The sequence below is a fragment of the Moschus berezovskii genome, chromosome 19, assembly GCF_049115385.1.
Source record: "Moschus berezovskii isolate FMDL1 chromosome 19, NW_MosBer_1.0, whole genome shotgun sequence".
In the NCBI taxonomy this organism is placed as follows: Eukaryota; Metazoa; Chordata; class Mammalia; order Artiodactyla; family Moschidae; genus Moschus; species Moschus berezovskii.
In genome coordinates this window covers 14,655,076-14,677,941 of record NC_142478.1, presented here as the reverse complement: position 1 = coordinate 14,677,941, position 22,866 = coordinate 14,655,076, and the positions used below count along the sequence as shown (strand labels likewise).

The 22,866-nt window shown below is 39.5% G+C and overlaps 2 protein-coding genes across 14 annotated transcripts in view; one reads left to right on the top strand and one right to left on the bottom strand.

Annotated features, from left to right (window-relative positions):
- Window positions 1-22,866, bottom strand: part of SLC10A7 (solute carrier family 10 member 7) — a 311,758-nt gene that overhangs the window by 216,116 nt on the left and 72,776 nt on the right. The gene's annotated exons all lie outside the window — the stretch shown is intronic.
- On the top strand, window positions 18,131-19,183 carry LOC148774823 (microfibril-associated glycoprotein 3). The gene has a single exon (XM_088827982.1). The coding sequence runs from the start codon at window positions 18,277-18,279 to the stop codon at window positions 18,925-18,927; it is 651 nt and encodes a 216-aa protein (XP_088684108.1). The 5' UTR covers window positions 18,131-18,276; the 3' UTR covers window positions 18,928-19,183.

Genomic DNA, 22,866 nt, shown 5'->3' with positions numbered 1-22,866 from the left:
TATGTTAGGTCCCCTGAGAGGACTGAAAAACTTCTGTGTTGATGGTAAACTGACACATGAAATGATGCTCAGCATCACTGATTATTAGAGAAATGTGGCTTTCCTGGGGGCTCAGACAGTCAAGAATCCACCTGCAATGAAGGAGACCCAGGTTCAATCTCTGGGTTGGGAAGATCCCCTGGAGAAGGGAATGGCAACCTACTCCAGTATTCTTGCCTGGAGAATTTCATGAACTGAGGAGCCTGGTGGACTACAGCTCAGGGAGCCTCAAAGAGTCAGACACAAGTGAATGACTAACACTTTCATTTTTAACTGGAGAAATGCAGATTACAGTGACAATGAGATATCACCTCAAACCAGTCAGAATGGACATCATCAAAAAGTCTACAAATAAGAACTGCTGGAGACGGAGTGGAGAAAGAGCAACGCCCCTACACCGTTGGTGGGATGTAAATCGGTGCAGGCACTGCGTTTCTTAAAATACTAAAAGTAGATCTGCCCTATGATCCTGTAATCCCACTGCTGGGCATATACCCGGAGTAAACCATAATTCAAAAGGATGCGTGCACACTTATGTTCCCTGCAGCACTACTGACAATGGACAAGACTTGAAGCACCTAAGTGTCCATCTACAGATGAACAGATACGGAGGATGCGATCAGTTAAGTCCAGCTCAGTTTCTCAGTCGTGCCTGACTCTTTGCGACTCCATGGACTACATACAGCAGGCCAGGCCTTCCTGTCCACCAACTCCTGGAGTTGACTCAAACTCATGTCCATTGAGTCGGTGATGCCATCCAACCATCTCGTCCTCTGTCATCCCCTTCTCCTCCTGCCTTCAATCTTTCCCAGCATCTTGGTCTTTCCACATGAGTCAGCTCTTCACATCAGTTGGCCAAAGTACTGGAGTTTCAGCTTCAACATCAGTCCTTCCAAACACACACACACACACACACAGTGACTAGATAAAGAAAATGTATTAGTGTTAGCGCTCAGTCATGCCCGAATCTTTGCAACCACATGGACTGCAGCCCACCAGGCTCCTCTGTCCATGGGATTTTCCAGGCAAGAATACTGGAGTAGGTTGCCATTTCCTTCTCCATGGGATCTTCTTGACCCAGGGATTGAACCTGGGTCTCCTGCACTGCAGGCAGATTCTTTACCAACTGAGTTGAAGATGTATATATATATACACACACATACACACACAATGGAGTATATTACTTACTCAGAAATTATTATTTCATTCATAAAAAAGAATGAAATAATGCCATTTGGAGCAAGATGGATAGACCTAGAGATTATCGTACTAAGTGAAGTAAGTCAAAGAAAGACAAATATATTAAGATATCACTAACTTATATGCAGAGTACATCATGAGGAACGCTGGGCTGGAAGAAGCACAAGCTGGAATCAAGATTGCTGGGAGAAATATCAATAACCTCAGATATGCAGATGACACTACCCTTATGGCAGAAAGTGAAGAGGAACTCAAAAGCCTCTTGAAGAAAGTGAAAGAAGAGAGTGAAAAGGTTGGCTTGAAGCTCAACATTCAGAAAACTAAGATCATGGCATCTGGTCCCATCACTTCATGGGAAATAGATGGGGAAACAGTGGAAACAGCGTCAGACTTTATTTTTTTGGGCTCTAAAATCACTGTGGATGCTGATTGCAGCCAGGAAATTAAAAGACGCTTACTCCTTGGAAGGAAAGTTATGACCAACCTTGATAGTATATTAAAAAGCAGAGACAGGATATAAAATCAACACACAGAAATCCCTTGCATTCCTATACACTAATAATGAGAAAATAGAAAGAGAAATTAAGGAAACTATTCCATTCACTGTTGCAATGAAAACAATTAAATACTTAGGAATATATCTACCTAAGGAAACAAAAGACTTGTACATAGAAAACTATAAAACACTAGTGAAAGTAATCAAAGAGGACATGAATAGATGGAGAAATATACCGTGTTCGTGGATTGGAAGAATAAATATTGTAAAAATGAGTATACTACCCAAAGTAATTTATACATTCAATGCAATCCCTATCAAGCTACCAATGATATTTTTCACAGAACTAGAACAAATAATCTCACAATTTGTATGGAAATACAAAAAACCTCGAATAGCCAAAGCAATCTTGAGGAAGAAGAATGGAACTGGGGGAATTAACCTGCCGGACTTCAGGCTCTATTACAAAGCCACAGTCATCAAGACAGTATGGTACTGGCATAAAGACAGAAATATAGATCAATGGAACAAAATAGAAAGCCCAGAGATAAACCCACGCTCCTATGGACACCTTATCTTCGACAAAGGAGGCAAGAATATAAAATGGAGAAAAGACAGTCTCTTTAGCAAGTGGTGCTGGGAAAACTGGTCAGCCACTTGTAAAAGAATGAAACTAGAACACTTCCTAACACCATACACCAAAATAAACTCAAAATGGATTAAAGATCTAAATGTAAGACCAGAAACTATAAAACTCCTAGAGGAGAACGTAGGCAAAACACTCCCCGACATAAATCACAGCAGGATCCTCCAAGACCCACCTCCCAGAATATTGGAAATAAAAGCAAAAATAAACAAATGGGACCTAATTAAAATCAAAAGCTTCTGCACAGCAAAGGGAACTCTAAGCAAGGTGAGAAGACAACCTTCAGAATGGGAGACAATAATAGCAAATGAAGCAACTGATAAAGGATTAATCTCCAAATTATACAAGCAGCTCCTGCAGCTTAATTCCAGAAAACTAAGTGACCCAATCAAAAAATGGGCCAAAGAACTAAACAGACATTTCTCCAAAGAAGACATAAAGATGGCTAATAAACACATGAAAAAATGCTCAACATCCCTCATCATCAGAGAAATGCAAATCAAAACCACAATGAGATACCATTTCACACCAGTCAGAATGGCTGCTATCCAAAAGTCTACATGCAATAAGTGCTGGAGAGGGTGTGGAGAGAAGGGAACCCTCTTACACTGTTGGTGGGAATGCAAACTAGTACAGCCACTATGGAGAACAGTGTGGAGATTCCTCAGAAAACTGGAAATAGAACTGCCATATGATCCAGCGATCGCACTCCTGGGCATACACACCGAGGAAACCAGAATTGAAAGAGACACATGTACCCCAATGTTCATTGCAGCACTGTTTATAATAGCCAGGACATGGAAGCAACCTAGATGTCCATCTGCAGATGAATGGATAAGAAAGCTTTGGTACATATACACAATGGAGTATTTCTCAGCCATCAAAAAGAATGCATTTGAATCAGTTTTAATGAGGTGGATGAAATTGGAGCCAATTATACAGAGTGAAGTAAGCCAGAAAGAAGAACACCAATACCATATATTAACGCATATATATGGAATTTAGAAAAATGGTAACCTAAACCCTGTATAAGAGACTGCAAAAGAGACATAGGCATTTAGAACAGTCTTTGGGACTCTGTGGGAGAGGGTGAAGGTGGAATGATTGGAGAGAATGGAATTGTAGCATGTATATTATCATAAGTGACCAGTCCAGGTTCGATGCATAAATTTTCCTCTGTTCATTTCTTTGCATTTGTGCTTTTTTAATAAAATTCTTTTTTAGAAATAAAAAAAAAAAAAAGCAGAGACATTACTTTGCCAACCAAGGTCTGTCTAGTCAAGCCTATGGTTTTTCCAGTGGTCATGTATGGATGTGAGAGTTGGACTGTGAAGAAAGCCGAGTGCCGAAGAATTGATGCTTTTGAACTGTGGTGTTGGAGAAGACTCTTGAGAGTCCCTTGGACTGTAAGGAGATCCAACCAGTCCATCCTAAAGGAGATCAATCCTGGGTGTTCATTGGAAGGACTGATGCTAAAGATGAAACTCTGATACTTTGGCCACCTCATGCGACAAGTTGACTCACTGGAAAAGACTCTGATGCTGGGAAGGATTGGGGGCAGGAGGAGAAAGGGACGACAGAGAATGAGGTGGCTGGATGGCATCACCGACTCGATGGATGTGAGTTTGAGTCAACTCCGGGAGTTGGTGCTGGACAGGGAGGCCTGTGATTCATGGGGTCGCAAAGAGTCGGACACGACTGAGCGACTGAACTGAACTGAACTGAACATGTGGAATCTCAGAAAATGATACAAATGAACTTATTTATAAAATAGAAATAGACTCACAGACAGAAAATAAATTTCTGGTTACCAAAGATGAAAGGGGGAAAGGGATAAATGAGAAGTTTGAAATTAATGGATATACACTACTATATACAAAATAGAAAAACAATAAGGACCACTGAATTCAATATCTTGTTCTAACCTATAATGGAAAAGAATCTTACATATATATATATGGCTGAACCTTTGCTGTACAAAATCAGCATAGGAAGAAAATGATATAAAGATGTGAACAGAAACGAATGAAATCAAAACCCTAAAGACTATAGAAATCAATGAAATCAAAAGCTGGTTTTCTGGAGGTGGGTGGGGGCGGGGAATCAAGAAAAACTTTAGAACATGGAAAGATTGCCACACTTTTTCTGTAAAGCGTCACTCTTCTATTTCATCCCAACTGGTCAAACACAGCTGAATATACAGCAATACAATTCTGACATAACCACATGAAGTTACTGCAGACCCCACAAGCTTAAGGCTCAGTCTTCCACAAGACTGCCCTCACTTAAGATGGCAGCTAAACTGTCATAGTACCCAAGCCAGTGGTTCCCCTGGCCCTCCCTGGTTCAATGATTCAATAGACTAACTCATGGATCTCAATGAAGGTGCTGTATTTATGAATATAGTTTCATATTAAGGATACATACGGAATGAGGTCTGGGAGCTTCCAGTTTGGGCCCCCATGGAGTCAGAGCACATCTCTCTCAATACATCAATGTTTTCACTAACCAGGAAGCATCACTGAGCTTCAGTGTCCAGAGTTTTTAATTTGGGTTTCATTATGTAGACTTTCCTGGTGGCTCACATGGTAAAGTGTCTGCCTACAATGCGGGAGACCTGCGTTCGCTCCCTGGGTTGGGAAAATCCTCTGGAGAAGGAAATGGCAACCCACTCCAGTATTCTTGCCTGGAAAACCCCACGGACAGAGGAGCCTGGTGGGCTGCAGTCCATATGGTTGCAAAGAGTTGGGCACGACTGAGTGACTTCACTTATGTAGGCATAAATGATTAAATCACGGATCATAGGATTGAACTCAATCTCCAGCCCCCTCTCCTCCTTTCCAAGAATTCAAGTGGCTAAAAGTTCAACACTCTAATCATGTATTTGATCTTTCTCCTGACCAGCCTCCATCCTGAATTTATCTAGCGGCCCATCAGAGTGACCTAACTAGCATAACAAAGATACTCTAATCACTCAATAAATTCCAAGTGTTTTTGAAGCTCTGGACCAATTACCTGGGACAGAAATTAGCTAAGATATTTATTGTGTTGCTGTGGTATAATAAAAATATATCTAATCTCTGTCCCAGGTAATTGGTGTATGTGCCTGAAGAGTCAGACACAACAGAATCAACTTAGCACACATGAACACTGATTACCTGGGACAGAGATTAGACATATTTTTTATTATACCACAGCAACACAATAAGTATTTTAGGCTTTGTAGCCGATATGGCCACAAATTTTCTTTTTTTTTTACTTTTCATTTTGTATTGGGATATAGCTGATTATGAAGGACAGGGAAGCCTGGCATGTTGCAGCCCATGGGGTTGCAAAGAGTTTGGCAAGACTTAACGACTAAACAATAGTCAATTAACAAACAATGTCCTGATAGTTTCAGTTGAATAGCAAAGGGACTCAGCCATATATATATACACACATGTATCCGTTCTTCCCAGGTGGTGCGAGTGGTAAAGAACCTGCCTGCCAAAGCAGGAGACATGAGAGATGTGGGTTCAGTCCCTGGATCAGGAAGATATCCTGGAGAAGAGCATGGTAACCCACTCCAGTATTCTTTCCCTGGAGAATCCCATGGAGAGAGGAACCTGGTGGGCTACAGTCCATAGGGTCATACAGAACAGGACATGACTGAAGTGACTTAGCACACACGCACATTCTCCATACTTCCCTCCCATCCAGGCTGCCACATAACATTGAGCAGAGTTCCACATGCTATACAGTAGGTCCCTACTGGCCATCCATTCTAAATGGTCACAAATTCTTAACTCTGTTATTATAGCACAAAAGCAGCCATAGATAATGTATAAGATAATGAGTGTTCAGTTCAGTTCAGTTCAGTCGCTCAGTCGTGTCTGACTGTCCGCGACCCCATGAATCACAGCACGCCAGGCCTCCCTGTTGCGTTCAAATAAAACTTCATCCACGCATAGTAAAACTGACACTCATTTAACTTCATGTGTCATGAAATTTTATTTTCTTTTTTTTTCTAACCATTGAAAAAATGTACAAACCATTATTAACTCATTTCAAAACATGCTGCAAGCCTGATTTAGCCTGCAAGTCATAATTGCCCATTTTTGCTTCAGGAGAAAAAGAGAAGATAGAAATGATCAATAACAGGGATGAAAGGAGTGACATCTTGAAATCCTTCAGATATTTAAAGAATAAGAATACTGTGAACAACATTATTTCCCCAAATTTGAAAACTAGATGAAATGGATAAGTTCCTTAAAAGACACAAATTACCAAAGCTCTCTAAAGAAGAAATACATAACCTAAATAACCCATCATATATTAAAAACATTGAATCTGTGGTTTAAAATTTTCCTACAAAGCAATCTTCAAGACCAACCGGCTTCACAGGTGAATTATACCAAACACTTAAAGAAGAAATAATATTAATTCTGTAAAAACTCACTCAGAAAATACAAGAGGAGGGGAAATGATTTACAAAATGAATATTCAGTTCAGTTCAGTCGCTCAGTCGTGTCCGACTCTTTGCGACCCCATGAATCACAGCACGCCAGGCCTCCCTGTCCATCACCAACTCCCGGAGTTCACTCAAACTCATGTCCATCGAGTCGGTGATGCCATCCAGCCATCTCATTCTCTGTCGTCCCCTTCTCCTCCTGCCCCCAATCCCTCCCAGAATCAGAGTCTGATAATGAAACCAAATCAAAACATCATAAAAGTGTTAGTTGGTCAGTCTGTGACCCCATAGACTATAGCCCATCAGGCTGGTTATCCTTCAATTAAAAATAAATAAATTTATTTTTAAAAAATCATAAAAGAACTGCAGAACAATATTTTCATGCACACAGACACAAAACTTACAAAATTTTAGCTAATTGATCCAATAATATACAAAAAGGACAATACATCACAACCAAGTGGAAATATTCCAACAATGCAAAGTCAGTTTAAGATCTGAAATCAGTCATGGCAATTCATCACCAAATTTTTAAAAAATTATCAAATCAACAGATGGGGAAAAAGTACTTAACGAAAGTCCATATTCATGATAAAAACTGAGAAAATTAGAATTGATAAGCATTTCCTCCAATATCATTAGTTATCTTTATGAAAAACCAAACAGACAACATCATACTTAATGAGAGAAGACTGAATGCTTTCCCCATAAAATCAGGAACATAGCAAGGATGACTGCTCTTTACCACCACCTCTATCCAACACGGGTCCAAAAATTCCTCACCATGCAATAATGCCAGAAAAAGATATAAAAAGTGAAGAGGCTGAAAAGGAAGAAATAAACCCATTTATTCACAAATTATGTGATCCTAGAAAACCTCAATCAAAAAACCACGAAAACTCTAAGAAATAATAAATGAATTTAGCAATGTTGAAGAATACACAGTATAAAAATCAATGAATTTCTATATACTGGCAAGGACTAACTTAAAATTGAAATTCATAAAAAATACCATTTACAACAGCACATCAAAATCATGAAATATCTGAGACATATTTAAAATCCTAAATAGAGAGGTATGTATTAAATCCTCAGTTATTAAGATGTCAGTTTTCCTCAGATTGATCCATAGATTTAATGTAACTCCAAGCAAAACCTTTGCAGGATTTTTAGAAGAAAATGACAAGATGATTAAAATTTATTTGGAAATCTTGAAAAAAATAAAGTTGGAAAACTCACACTACGTGGTTTCGACACAATATAAAGTGATAGTAATTAAGATAGTATGGTACTGGCTTAATAACAAGGATGTAGAGCAATGGAACAAAATAGAAATTCCAGAAATAGATCGATATAGATATGGTAAATTATTTTTTGACAAAGGTGCTACAGTAATTCAGTGGGGAAAGAATTTTCAGTAAGTGGTAACTGACATCTCTATGCAAAAAAACTTCTAGAAGGTAACAGAAAAAAATCTCTGTGACTTTGGGGGAGGACAACACTTCTCAGATATGACACAAGACAACTCTAAAATTAAAAAATGATAAATTAGACTTCATCACAATTAAAATAAATTTTCCTTCAAAGACACTATTAATAAAAATGCAAAAGCAAGCTACATATTGAGAGAATGTATTTACAAAACACATATCTGATAAAGGACTTGTAGTGAGAATATATTTTAAAAATTCTTACAAATAATAAGATGACAATCCAACAAAACTAAGCTAATGATTTGAACAGAAACTTCACTAAAGAAGAGAGATATGGATGACAAATGACCACGTGAAAAGATGCTCAACATCATTAGTTATTGGAGGTAGGTAAAGTAAAATCATGAAATATCACTACACACCTACTAAAAACGCTAAAACTTAAAAACTGATAGCTCAAGGCTGGTCAGGATGTGGACCAAACAGAACTCTCATATCACTGGAATCCAAAATGATAGAGCCAATATGGAAACATTTAGCAGTTTCTTTTAAAGTTACATATATACTTACTACATGGCCCAGCCATCCCACCACTGGGTATTTATTTATCTAAGAGACAGATATTAATATATTAAGTATAAAAACTTGTACTTAAATGTTCAGAGCACTTGACTATGAAAACTAACTCAGTTTCTTCACTTTATTGAATGGAAGTAATTCATAAAATTTCTGTGAGGATTAAATGAGATTACAAATATAAACTCCCTTACAAAGTCTCATATACAGTAAGACCCAGGAAGCCTTCATCATACAAGTGTTCATTCTCCAGGTTTCTGAAGAATTAAGGTTTAGGTCTGTACATGGAAAGACATCATAGCAAGGGAAGGTTCACCAATGAAATGACCATTTCTAAAATGATTCTCAAGAAAATATTTTCCCCTCCCACACTAACACTCAACTACTTCACAGTAATATCCATCTATGTACTCATCTATGTATGAACTTTGATTCATTTATTCTCATCAATTGTACAGTACTTTAAACACCTGACAATATAACATACATAAAACACAAATAGGTTGCCAAATATAACTGCAATTTCTATGGAAGATGCAAGATTTCATTAGTCAGTAAAGTCAAAAGAAAGTCAATGACAAGTAAGACAAAAGTTAATGACAAAATAGGTATTTAAAAGGAGAGTAATCAAAAATTTTTTAATGAGATCAGCTGTGAAAATTAATGAAGTCTCAATTTCTCTTTGCAAATTTGTATCTTTATGATTGTGTTGAAAAACAAACAGGAGGAAAAGATGTGACATCATGTCATCATACAATTTCCCTGGGAAAATTACATAGATCCCGGCCCTCCAATACAACACTTGACTCTAAGAATTAGCAGGTAGTTATAACCTGAACTCTGTTCAATAAATTTAAAAAAATAAGCTTATTGCCATAATTTACTGCTTCACTTTTTTCAATATAAAAACTAAATATATTTTCAGTAATTATTACTAAGTACTAATTTCTTTTTAAAGTTCAGTTCAGTTCAGTTCAGTTCAGTCGCTCAGTCGTGTCCGACTCTCCGCGACCCCATGAATCACAGCATGCCAGGCCTCCCGGTCCATCACCAACTCCTGGAGTTCACTCAAACCCATGTCCACAGAGTCGGTGATGCCATCTGGCCATCTCATTCTCGGTCGTCCCCTTCTTCTCCCGCCCCCAACCTTTCCCAGCATCAGAGTCTTTTCCAGTGAGTCAACTCGTCGCATGAGGTGGCCAAAGTATTGCAGTTTCAGCTTCAGCATCAGTTGACTTTAAATGAGCTTTCTTCTGTATCATTTACCATTGAATAATGTGGATCTTTTTTTTTTATTTTAGTTATTCAAAGTTTATGGGGGGTTGACTAGAGCAATTCTTTTTATTTCCTATAAAAGTATTACTAAGTTGAAAAAGGTTTTCATGTGCTCCATTCAGAAGAATGTAATTTAATTTTCTACAACTAATAAAATACTGCAGGAAGAAATATCAGCCGATATCTTCCCAGTTTCCCTAAATTTTACATATAAGGTTTGGACAAAAGCACAATGTGGGAAGTGACTTGTTCAAGATCACACAGTTTCTGACAGTGGCCAAGTCAGGATTAAAAAAGCTGTCGAATGCTCTTCCTTATTTAGGCCATTAATCTTTATTAGACTGTAATATATTATGTAGATAAGATATATGTGAATACCAAAAATACACAGAATGGAAATTAAATAGACACACTAAAACATAAAACGCTAGTCAGCAAGCAGTGAAGCATTAAACGACTTCAAATTTTTATTGAGGTTATCCTTCTGGTAGTGACTGAAGGTATATTAGCTTAGTGGGCCATGCAATAGCTGCAGCACCACATCTAATGGACAGCCAAGAGACGATTTAATAAAGACACCCAGCTGAACCATGGTGTATAAGTAACTCTGACAACCTGAGGCTTTCTCCTGGTCAAACGTTTTATATCTGTAAGTGACTTTCTCTAAAAAATTTACCTGAGAAGATACTCTCAGAAGGATTCCCTGTAATAACAGCAACCCAAACATTCTTATATAAGTTCAAATTCTCCAAGATCTAAAGACGTGATTAAAAAAAAAAAAAAAAACTTAAAGGTCTTGTCCCCAGATCCTTCTACAGACACCATTCATAACACATTTAGAGACCTAGTTAAACAACACATTCCGCAACTACACTGTGTCTTTCTTTTAGTTGAAATAAAACAAATAGGGCAACTTTTCAAATGTTGCCCTCAAGATTTTACTCTAAAATATGAACAGCAGGAGTTAGGAGGGGTCTAGGGAGGCAATGGCAAGCCACTCCAGTACTCTTGCCTAGAAAATCCCATGGATGGAGAAGCCTGGTAGGCTGCAGTCCGTGGGGTCGCTAAGGGTCAGACACAACTGAGTGACTTCACTTTCACTTTTCACTTTCACACATTGGAGAAGGAAATGGCAACCCACTCCAGTGTTCTTGCCTGGAGAATCCCAGGGACCGGGGAGCCTAGTGGGCTTCCGTCTATGGGGTCACACAGAGTTGGACACGACTGAAGTGACTTAGCAGCAGCAGCAGCAGGGAGGATGAAATAAAAATAATAAATACACAGTTCTATAAAATGTTACACAGACTCCTCGTCTTTACAACATGGACCAACTTGCACTGAGAAGAGTAAACAAAAATTGGGTGGGGAGAAAATATCAAGTGAGCCATAAACAAAAAAAAATAATAATGCTGAAGACTGATCACAGTTCAGGGGAATGATGCCTTTGCACCCTTTATAACCTTGCTGGAAATGTTGCAATAAGTAGCAAAATTTTAAAAACATCCATGCATAACCCTTAATCAGAGAATTCCACTTTTAAAGATTGATCTAAGAAAATAATACAGATCCAAGAAAAAATTACTAAAAGGATCTTCATTTTAACATATTTTTTAATAGCAAAAATTACCTACGGCTGAAATAAATCACTCAACATCGATACATGAGAGTGGTCAGTTGTCTTTACAAAGACTGTGGTAGAACCCTATGGAGACACGTTCACAATGTATTGATAAGTGGACCAATTAGGATTACAAAACAGTGTATATTATATGATCTTATTTTTATTAAATCTTGTTTTCAGTCGTGAATTCATGTCCAACTCTTTTGCAGTCCCATGAATTGTAGCCTGCCAGGCTCCTCTGTCCATGGGATTTCCCAGGCAAAAATACTGGAGTGGGTGCCATTTTCTTCTCCAAGGGATATTCCTGGCCCAGAGGTTGAACCTGCGTCTCCTACATTGCAGGCGGATTCTTTATCATTGAGCCACAGGGGAAGTTCTTATTAAACATATATACAGATAAAAAGGCCTGGAAGATATACATAAAATTTCCCTATGATGAACAAAGCAGTGGGATTATGATATTTCCTTGTTTTGCTTACCTGTATTTTCTAGATTACCCACTAGGAATACAGGTTGTTTTTGTAATAAGAAAAAAGGAAGTGACTAAAAAAATTTTAAAACAGAGTAAGAATATAAAATTTTATACATACAGTCATTTTGGAATATTGTATGTGACTTCAAGATGACACAATACAATGTACATTAAGACAGTGAATGAATGGTATAAGACTTTCCTTTGAAATGTCATTGGTCAAAAATTATGTTTATGTGATAATGAGACCTCTGTCCATGGAATTCTCCAAGCAAGAATACTGGAGTGGTAGCCATTCCCTTCTCCAGGGGATCTTTCCGACCCAGGGATCAAACGGGGTCTCCTGCATTGCTGGCAGATTCTTTACCATCTGAGCCACCAGGGAAGCCTCAATAATGAGAATCTAACCCAAAAGAAAAAAGTCATTTCATTGAGAATAACAGTATTTCATGTTATCAGAAAAAGAACTCATGACAGTCATTATCAAAGTAGCCATTCTGGAGAAATTAAATTGCAAATAAACGAAGACATTCATCTGGAATAATTTTGGGTTGCAAGCAAAATGGGTAAGAGTCTAAATACTTCAAGTTGCAAATAGTACCTCAGGTAAAACAGAGTTTTTATTTACTTTAAGAGAGGGTGTATTATTTACTCATTTTGAAAAGTTTATTCCCTTAAACATGCCTTTGCATTAGCACAGATAAAGTCAAAGAATTCTGTTTAAAGTCAAAGATATAATCAAAAATACACAACTCTTTTTCAGTGATAAAGGGTCCACCTGACAATGCAGCAGATGCCAGAGGTGTGGGTTTGATCCGGGGTTGGGAAGATTCCCTGGAGTAGGAAACGGCAACCTGCTCCAATATTCTTGACTGGAAAATTCCATGGACAGAGGAGCCTGGTGGGCTGCAGTCCATGGGGTTGCAAAGAGTCAGACACAACAAAACGACTGATTACACACACATACATAAACTTCTAACAAAACAGAGACAGAGCTTCCCACTTGAATTTTCACATGAAATATTTCCACTAAGAGACCACCTGACCTGCCTCTTGAGAAACCCGTATGCAGGTCAGGAAGCAACAGTCAGAACTGTACATGGAACAACAGACTGGTTCCAAATAGGAAAAGGTATACGTCAAGGTTGTATATTGTCACCTTGCTTATTTAACTTATATGCAGAGTACATCATGAGGAACACTGGGCTGGAAGAAGCACAAGCTGGAATCAAGATTGCCGGGAGAAATATCAATAACCTCAGATATGCAGATGACACTACCCTTATGGCAGAAAGTGAAGAGGAACTCAAAAGCCTCTTGATGAAAGTGAAAGAGGAGAGTGAAAAGGTTGGCTTGAAGCTCAACATTCAGAAAACAAAGATCATGGCATCTGGTCCCATCACTTCATGGGAAATAGATGGAAAAACAGTGGAAACAGTGTCAGACTTTATTTTTTTGGGCTCCAAAATCACTGCAGATGCTGACTGCAGCCAGGAAATTAAAAGATGCTTGCTCCTTGGAAGGAAACTTATGACCAACCTTGATAGTATATTAAAAAGCAGAGACATTACTTTGCCAACCAAGGTCCGTCTAGTCAAGGCAATGGTTTTTCCCGTAGTCATGTATGGATGTGAGAGTTGGACTGTGAAGAAAGCTGATCGCTGAAGAATCGATGCTTTTGAACTGTGGTGTTGGAGAAGGCTCTTGAGGGTCCCTTATACTGCAAGGAGATCCAACCAGTCCATTCTAGAGATCAATCCTGGGTGTTCATTGGAAGGACTGATGCTAAAGCTGAAACTGCAATACTTTGGCCACCTCATGCGACGAGTTGACTCACTGAAAAAGACGCTGATGCTGGGAAAGGTTGGGGGCGGGAGGAGAAGGGGACGACGGAGAATGAGATGGCTGGATGGAATCACTGACTCTGTGGACACGAGTTTGAGTGTACTCCGGGAGTTGGTGATGGATAGGGAGGCCTGGGGTGCTGTGATTCATGGGGTCGTGGAGAGTCGGACACAACTGAGCGACTGAACTGAACTGAACTGAGACGTTTCCTCTTCTAAACACATGTGAAAAATAGTAAAATGTCTTAAATATAGGAATACCTTCACATTTAAAACTGTGTTTGCAAGAATTCTAAATCCTCAGTCGTGTCCAACTCTTTGAGACCCTGGAGACCCACCAGGCTCCTCTGTCCATGGGATTCTCCAGGTAAGAACACTGGAGTGGGTTGCCATGTCCTCCTTCAGGGGATCTTCTTGACGCAGGGATAGAACCTGTGATCTCTTACGTCTCCTGCATTCTTTATCACTAGGACCACCGGGGAAGCCCAACCTCTGTTTAGATCATCTCAAAATGAATTCTTGACTTAAAACATTTCCCTGGGAAATTTTAAGAATAAAATGAGGGGGTGGTCCCAAGATGGCACAGGAATAAGACAGGGAGACCACTTTTTCCCCAACAAATTCATCAAAAGATCATTTGAATGTTGAGCAACTCCCACAAAACAGCTTCTGAATGCTAGCAGAGGACAACAGGCACCCAGAAAGGCAGCCCAATCTCTTCCAAAGGAGGTAGGACAAAATATAAGACAAAAAGAGAGACAAAAGATTTGGGGATGGAGACCCATCCTGGGGAGGGAGGCACGAAGACGTTTCCACCCAGTAGGAAACCCTCCCACAGGCATGTCTGTGGGGAATTTTGGAATCTTAGAGGGCAACATAACTGGGAGAAAAAAAAAAAAAACCCACAGAACATGCACCTAACCACAATTACAAGCAGAGACAGAGAAGTGGCATAGACGCTCGTGTCTGCCACCAGCGAGTGCAGGCTGGGCAGGGAGGCCTGGGCTGCACATCGGGCCTAAGGGTAAGCACTGGGCCTGAATGCCCTGAGGATCATCTGAGGGAGCTAATGTGAGACAGCAACCCAAACTATGGGATCACCAAAGACAGAAAAAAAAAAAAAGACCTTTCCCGCTAAGGGCTCTAACACCACATGGTGAACCCTGGCGTTCTCAAATGATTGAGAGAATACCAAAGGAGAGCAAGCTGGCTGCCCTATAGGGCCCTCCCTCCCCAGAGGCAGAGAGGCAGGCATCGACAGCCAAAGCCAGAAGGCAAAGGGCTGCTGCAATCTCGGCCCCAAAGACCACATCTTCCACCAAACTGCGAGCTGGCAACCAGTTGCTAACCACATCCTCCTGGGATCCTGGATGGTTGACATCTGGCAGGAGTGTCACAGCACACCTGGGACTGTGCTCTCATGGTGCGCCTGGGAAACCGAGTGGCTGGGACCGGGTCGGTGAATAAGATGCACAGCCCACCTGGGACAGTGCACTCACCAAGTGCTCAGTCACCTGAGCTGCCTGGACCTGAGATGGGCACAAAATGCACAGCCAATCTAGGTCTGTGCCCCTGCGGAGCACCCAAGAACCTGAGCAGTTTAGACCTGGGAAGTGCACAAAATGCAGGGCCCACATGGGACAGTGCCCTTGCAGAGCACCCTGGAGCCTGAGCAGTGTGGACCCGGGAAGTACATGCTGCCATGACATGTGGCAAACGCAGTGTGGTCCATCCACTGCGAGCACTCCCCACACATGCCAGTGGTATTTGTTTGCAGTGTCCCTCCCTCCCCACAACACGACTGAACAAGTGAGCCTAAATAAGTGGCCACCTTCACCACCTTGTTCCAGGGTGGAAATTAGACCCTGAAGAGACTTGCAAATAGAGGAAGCCAAAATAAACAAAGAAGGGTGAACCACTCTGGAAGTGATAGATGCAACAGATTAAAGCCCTGAAGTTAATACTGAGACTATGCATTTGAAGGGCACCTATAAACCTTGTACAATCCAGAACAAGGGACTATCTGACACTGAACTGATGCCACACTGCCCACAATAGCTCCAGAGAAATTTCTAGATATATTTTAACTATTATCACTTTTTAATTAAAAAAAAAATTAGTTATTACTCCTTTAACTTTGATTTTTATAGCCTACAATTACCTTTCCAAAAAAAACCCAAAAAACCCTATTTCTTTTAAAAACAGTCTATACATATAATTTTTAATTTTTGTGACTGATTTTGTTTGGTATTTTTTATATTGTATTTTTCAGAGTCTAGGCGTGCTGTGATTCATGGGGTCGCGGAGAGTCGGACACGACTGAGCGACTGAACTGAACTGAATCTCCATTCTAGGTTTTTAAAATTTGCTCTTTGATATTTGTTATCAATTTCGCACCTTTAAGAATCTAACCTTCAGTACCCCTTTTCACTCAAGGATTTGATTATTGGCTTGATTGTGTCCTCCCCTTTTGACTCTCTCTTTCCCTCCAGGTCACCTCTATCTCCCTCCTCCCTTTTCTCTTCTCTACATGACTCTGTGAATCTCTCTGGGTGCTCGGGGCTGTGGAGGGCATTTAGGTATTTGATCACCAGCTACATTGCTCTCTCCCCTTTTCACTCCCCCTTTTCTCCTCCTGGTCACCTCTATCTTCCTCCTCTCTCTTCTCTTCCCTGTATAACTCTATGAATCTCACTGGATGTTCCAGGCTATGGAAAATTGTTTCACCATTAACCTAGGGGTTTTATCTTCTGTGCGGTATGAATGGAGAAGTCTTAAGGCTACTGTAAGAGTAAGACTGAAAGCCAGAGGCAGGAGGCTTAACTCCAAAACTTGAGAACATCAGAGAACTCCTGACTCCAGGGAACATTAATAGACAAGAACTCACCCAAAAGTCTCCATACCTACACTGAAACCAAGCTCCACCCAAGAGCCAACAAGTTCCAGTGCAAGACACACCATCCTAATTCTCCAGCAAAACAGGAACACAACCCTGAACATTAAAAGATGGGCTGCCCAAAGCCATGCCAAACCCATAGATATCCCAAAACTCATTATTGGACACTTCATTGCACTCTAGAGAGAAGAGATCCAGTTCCACCCATCAGAACACAGACACAAGTTCCTCCAACCAGGAAACCTTGACAAGCCACTAGTCTAACCCCACCCATAGGGAGCAGACTCCACAATTAAGAGGAACCACAAACTTCCAGCCTGCAGAAAGGGCACTCCGAACACAGCAATCTAAACAAAATGGAAAGGTAGAGAAATATTCAGCAGGTGAAAGAACATGATAAAACCTCACCAAACCAAACAAAAGAGGGGGGATAGGGACTCCACCTGGAAAAAAATTCAGAATAATGATAGTAAAGATGGTCAAAAATCTTAAAAACAAAACGGGGTTACAGATAAATAGACCAGAGACAAGGATGGAGAAGATGCAAGAAATGTTCAACAAGGACCTAGAAGAAATAAAGAAGAATTGATCAATAATAAACAATGCAATAACTGAGATTAAAAGCATTCTGGAGGGAATCATCAGTAGAATAACTGAGGTATAAGAGAGGACAAGTGAGGTGGAAGATAGAATTGTTGAAATAAATGAAGCAGAGAGGAAAAAAAGAAAAAAGAATGAAAAGAAATGAGGACAACCTCAGAGACCTCTGGGACAAGTTAAATACCCCAACATTTGAATCATAGGTGTCCCAGAAGAAGAAGACGCAAAGAAAGGGTATGAGAAAATACTTGAGGAGATAACAGTCAAAAACTTCCCTAAAATGGGGAAGTAAATAGCCAAGAGTTCCAAAAAACCAAGAGGATCCCAAAGAGGATAAATCCAAGGTGAAACACTCCAAGACACATATTAATCAAACTAACATCCCACTGGGAACAAATCATAGCTCTTCCAATGCATCATTTCTTCCAAGTTTTGAACTCTCAGCAGATTCCCACTCAGCTGATGACGTCATCATAGCCAGAGAGGGAACTAGTGTTTCAATCAAGTGTCTTCTCACAGTCGACCACTATGAACAGGTCTCTTGGTACAACTCAAAAGGACAGCAGCTGGATGACAGAGACAGAGGTGGAAAATGGTTGGTTTCTGATAACTTCCTGAATATCACCAGCGTAGCCTTTGCTGACCGTGGGCTCTATACGTGTTATATCACCTTTCCAACCCGTGCCTCCTACTCGGTCACCCTGCGTGTTGTCTTCACCTCGGGAGACATGAGTGTCTACTACATGGTTGTTTGCCTGATTGCCTTTACAATCACTCTCATCTTGAATGTCACACGGCTGTGCATGATGAGCAGCCATCTTCGTAAAACTGAGAAAGCCATCAATGAATTCTTCCGAACTGAAGGGGCAGAGAAACTTCAGAAGGCCTTTGAGATTGCAAAAGGCATTCCCATCATCACCTCGGCCAAGACTCTGGAACTCGCCAAAGTCACGCAATTTAAAACTATGGAGTTTGCTCGTTATATCGAAGAACTGGCAAGAAGTGTCCCTCTGCCACCCCTAATTCTAAACTGCCGGGCCTTTGTAGAGGAGATGTTTGAGGCTGTGCGAGTGGATGACCCTGATGAGATGGGAGAGAGAATTAAAGAGAGACCTGCCTTGAATGCTCAAGATGGCATCTTTGTCATTAACCCAGAGATAGACCGGAGTAATTCACCAGGAGGAGATTCAGATGATGGTTCCCTGAGTGAACAAGGCCAGGAGATAGCAGTTCAAGTTTCTGTCCACCCTCAGTCAGAGACAAAAAGTATTGATACTGATTCTCAAGACAGCAGTCATTTCAGCCCGCCTGATGATACAGGATCTACCGAATCGAACTCTAACTACAAAGATGGGTCATATGAAAGCTGCCAGCTGTGAGCTACCCTCATACCTAGAAAAACAGCTTGCAGAAAAAGAACATGTTTCATTCAGAAAATAACATTTTTACCAAAAAATAAGTAGGATTCCCCCCTCATTAATATTAAGCCTATCAGAACATGAATTATTACCAAAATCTTTCTAAAAATTCACCTTTTTTCCTATCTGATCTTTCTCATTTTCCCCAAGCTTGTTTAAATGATACACGTTGAGATTTAAAGGGGCCTGAGAGATCAGTGTAACAAGGAAAGTACCACACCCAAAATTACATGACTTCTCTTCTAGTCACAGTTCTTTCATTGTTTAAAGCTGACACTTCTCTTGAAGCTTCAGTTTTCCCACCAGTAAGATAAGGGATTTGCACTAGATGATATCTAAAGTCCTTTCTAGCCCTCTGACTTCTTACCCGCCACCTTTAAACCATAAGAATCTTCAGCTCATTTCTAAATAAACCCTTCCCTAGACTTTGAGTCCCTTTTTACAGAAAGGACTGACCTGAGATTTTATTCTGTGATTTGGATTCCCGCATCAATGCTGTGCATAGAGGTGTAGGTGTTTTTCGGATGTCTTGCTGGTGGAGCATACAGTTATACTTGCTTGACTGAATCTTTCCAGTATCGCCCATGAATATATTGGCTATACCAGGCTTCCCTGGTGTCTCAGAGGTTAAAGCGTCTGCCTCCAATGCGGGAGACGCGGGTTCGATCCCTGGGTCGGGAAGATCCCCTGGAGAAGGAAATGGTAACCCACTTCAGTATTCTTGCCTGGAGAATCCCATGGACGGAGAAGCCTGGTAGGCTACAGTCCATGGGTCGCAAAGAGTCGGACACGACTGAGCGACTGAACGGAACGGAACGGAACAAAGATCAAACACAATGAGCAAATATTAAAAACAGCAAGGGAAAAGCAAAAAATAACACACAAGGTGATCTCCATAAGGATATCAGCTGCTCTTTCAAAAGAAACTCTTCAGGCCAGAAGGGAATCGCATGACATACTTAAAGTGATGAAAGAGAAAAACCTACAACCAAGATTACTCTACCCAGTAAGGATCTCATTCAGATATGAAAGAGAAATCAAAAGCTTTACAGACAAGCAAAAGCTGAGAGAATTCCACACCACCAAATCAGCTCTTCAACAAATGCTAAAGGATCTTCTCTAGACAGGAAACACAGAAAAGGTTTATAAAAATGAACCCAAAATAACGAAGTAAATGAAATGGGATCATACTTATCAATAATTACCTTAAATGTAAATGGGTTGAATGCTCCAACCAAAAGACAAGACCAGCTGAATGGATACAAAAACAAGACCCCTATACATACTGTCTACAAGAGACCCATCTCAAACCTAGGGACACACACAGACTGAAAGTGAAGGGCTGCAAAAAGATATTCATGCAAATGGAGACCAAAAGAAAGCAGGAGGGAGTAGCAATACTCATGTCAGATAAAACAGACTTTGAAATAAAGTCTCTGAAAAGAGGCAAAGAAGGGCACTACATAATGATCAAAGGATCAATCCAAGAAGAAGCTATAAGAATTATAAATATATATGCACACAACATAGGAGCACCTCAATATGTAAGGCAAATGCTAACAAGCATGAAAGGGGAAATTAACAGTAACACAATAATAGTGGGAGACTTTAATATCCCACTCAAACCTATGGATAGATCAATCAAGCAAAAAATTAGCAAGGAAACAGAAACTTTAAAAGATACAATGGACCAGTTAGACCTAACTGATATCTGTAGGGCATTTCACCCCCAAACAATGGATTTCACCTTTTTCTCAAGTGCACACAGAACATTCTCCAGTATAGATCACATCCTGGGCCATAAATCTAGCCTTGGTAAATTTTTAAAAACTGAAATCATTTAAAGCATCTTTTTTGATCACAATACAGTAAGATTACATGTAAACTACAGGGAAAAAAAACTATTAAAAATACAAACATATGGAGGCTAAACAACACCCTTCTGAATAACCAACAGATCACAGAAGAAATAAAAAAGGAAATGAAAATGTGCATAGAAATAAATGAAAATGAAAACACGACAACCCAGAACCTATGGGATTCAGTAAAAGCAGTGCTAAGAGGAAGATTCATAGCAATACAAGCCTAACTCAAGAAACAGGAGAAACATCAAATAAACAACCTAACTTTACACCTAAGGCAATGAGAAAAAGAAGAACCCCAAAGTTAGCAGAAGAAAAAAAAAATCATAAAAATCAGAGTAGAAATAATTGAAAAAGAAACAAAGGAGACTATAGCAAAAAATCAACAAAACTAAAAGCTGGTTCTTTGAGAAGATAAATAAAATAGACAAACCGTTAGCCAGACTCATCAAGAAAAAAAAGGGAAAAGAATCAAGTCAATAAAATTAGAAATGAAAATGGAGAAATCACAACAAAGAGCACAGAAATACAAAGGATCATAAGAGACTACTATCAGCAACTATATGCTAATAAAATGGACAACTTGGAAGAAATGAACAAATCCTTAGAAAAAATATAACCTTCAAAAACTGAACCAGGGAGAAACAGAAAATTTTAACAGACCCATCACAAGCACAGAAATTGAAATTGTAATAAAAAATCTTCCAACAAACAAAAGCCCAGAACCAGATGGCTTCACAGGTGAATTCTACCAAACATTTAAAGAAGAACTAACACCTATCCTACTCAAACTCTTCCAGAAAATTACAGAAGATAAACTCCCAAACTCATCCTATGAAGCCACCATCATCCTAATACCAAAACCAGACAAAGATACCACAAAAAAGAAAACTACAGGCCAAAATCACTGATGAACATAGATGCAAAAATCCTCAACAAAATTCTAGCAAACAGAATCCAACAACATATTAAAAAGATCATACATCATGACCAAGTAGTCTTTATCCCAGGGATGCAAGGTTTCTTCAATATTCACAAATCAATCAATGTGATTTACCATATTAACAAATTGAAAGATAAAAACCATATGATTATCTCAATAGATGCAGAGAAAGCCTTTGATAAAATTCAACATACATTTATGATAAAAACTCTCCAGAAAGCAGGCATAGAAGGAACTACCTCAACATAATAAAAGCCATATATGACAAACCCACAGCAAACATTATCCTCAATGGCAAAAAATTGAAAGCATTTCCTCTAAAGTCAGGAACAAGACAAAGGTGCCTTCTCTCACCACTACTATTCAACATAGTTTTGGAAGTCCCAGCCACAGCAGTCAGAGAAGAAAAAGAAGTAAAAGGAATCTAAATTGGAAAAGAAGAAATAAAACTCTCACTGTTTGCAGATGACATGATCTTCTACATAGAAAACCCCAAAGATACCACCAGAAAATTACCAGAGCTAATCACTGAATATAGCAAAGTTGCAGGATATAAAATTAATACACAGAAATCCCCTGCATTCTTATACACTAACAATGAGAAAACAGAAAAAGAAATTAAGGAAACAATCCCACTCACCATTGCAATGAAAAGAATAAAATAAGAATAAATTTACCTCAAGAAACAAAAGACCTATATATAGAAAACTATAAAACACTGATGAAAGAAATCAAAGATGACACAAATAAATGGAGAAATATACCATGTTCATGGATTGGCAGAGTCAATATAGTGAAAATCAGTATACTACCCAAAGCAATCTATAGATTCAATGCAATCCCTATCAAGCTACCAACAGTATTTTTCACAGAACTAGAAGAAATAATTTCACAATTTGTATGAAAACACAAAAAACCTAGAATAGCCAAAGCCATCTTGAGAAAAAAGAATGGAACTAGAGGAATCAACCTGCCAGACTTCAGACTATACTACAAAGCTACAGTCATAAAACAGTATGGTATTGACACAAAGAAAAAAATACAGATCAATGGAACAAAATAGAAAGCCTACAGATAAATCCACACACCTATGGA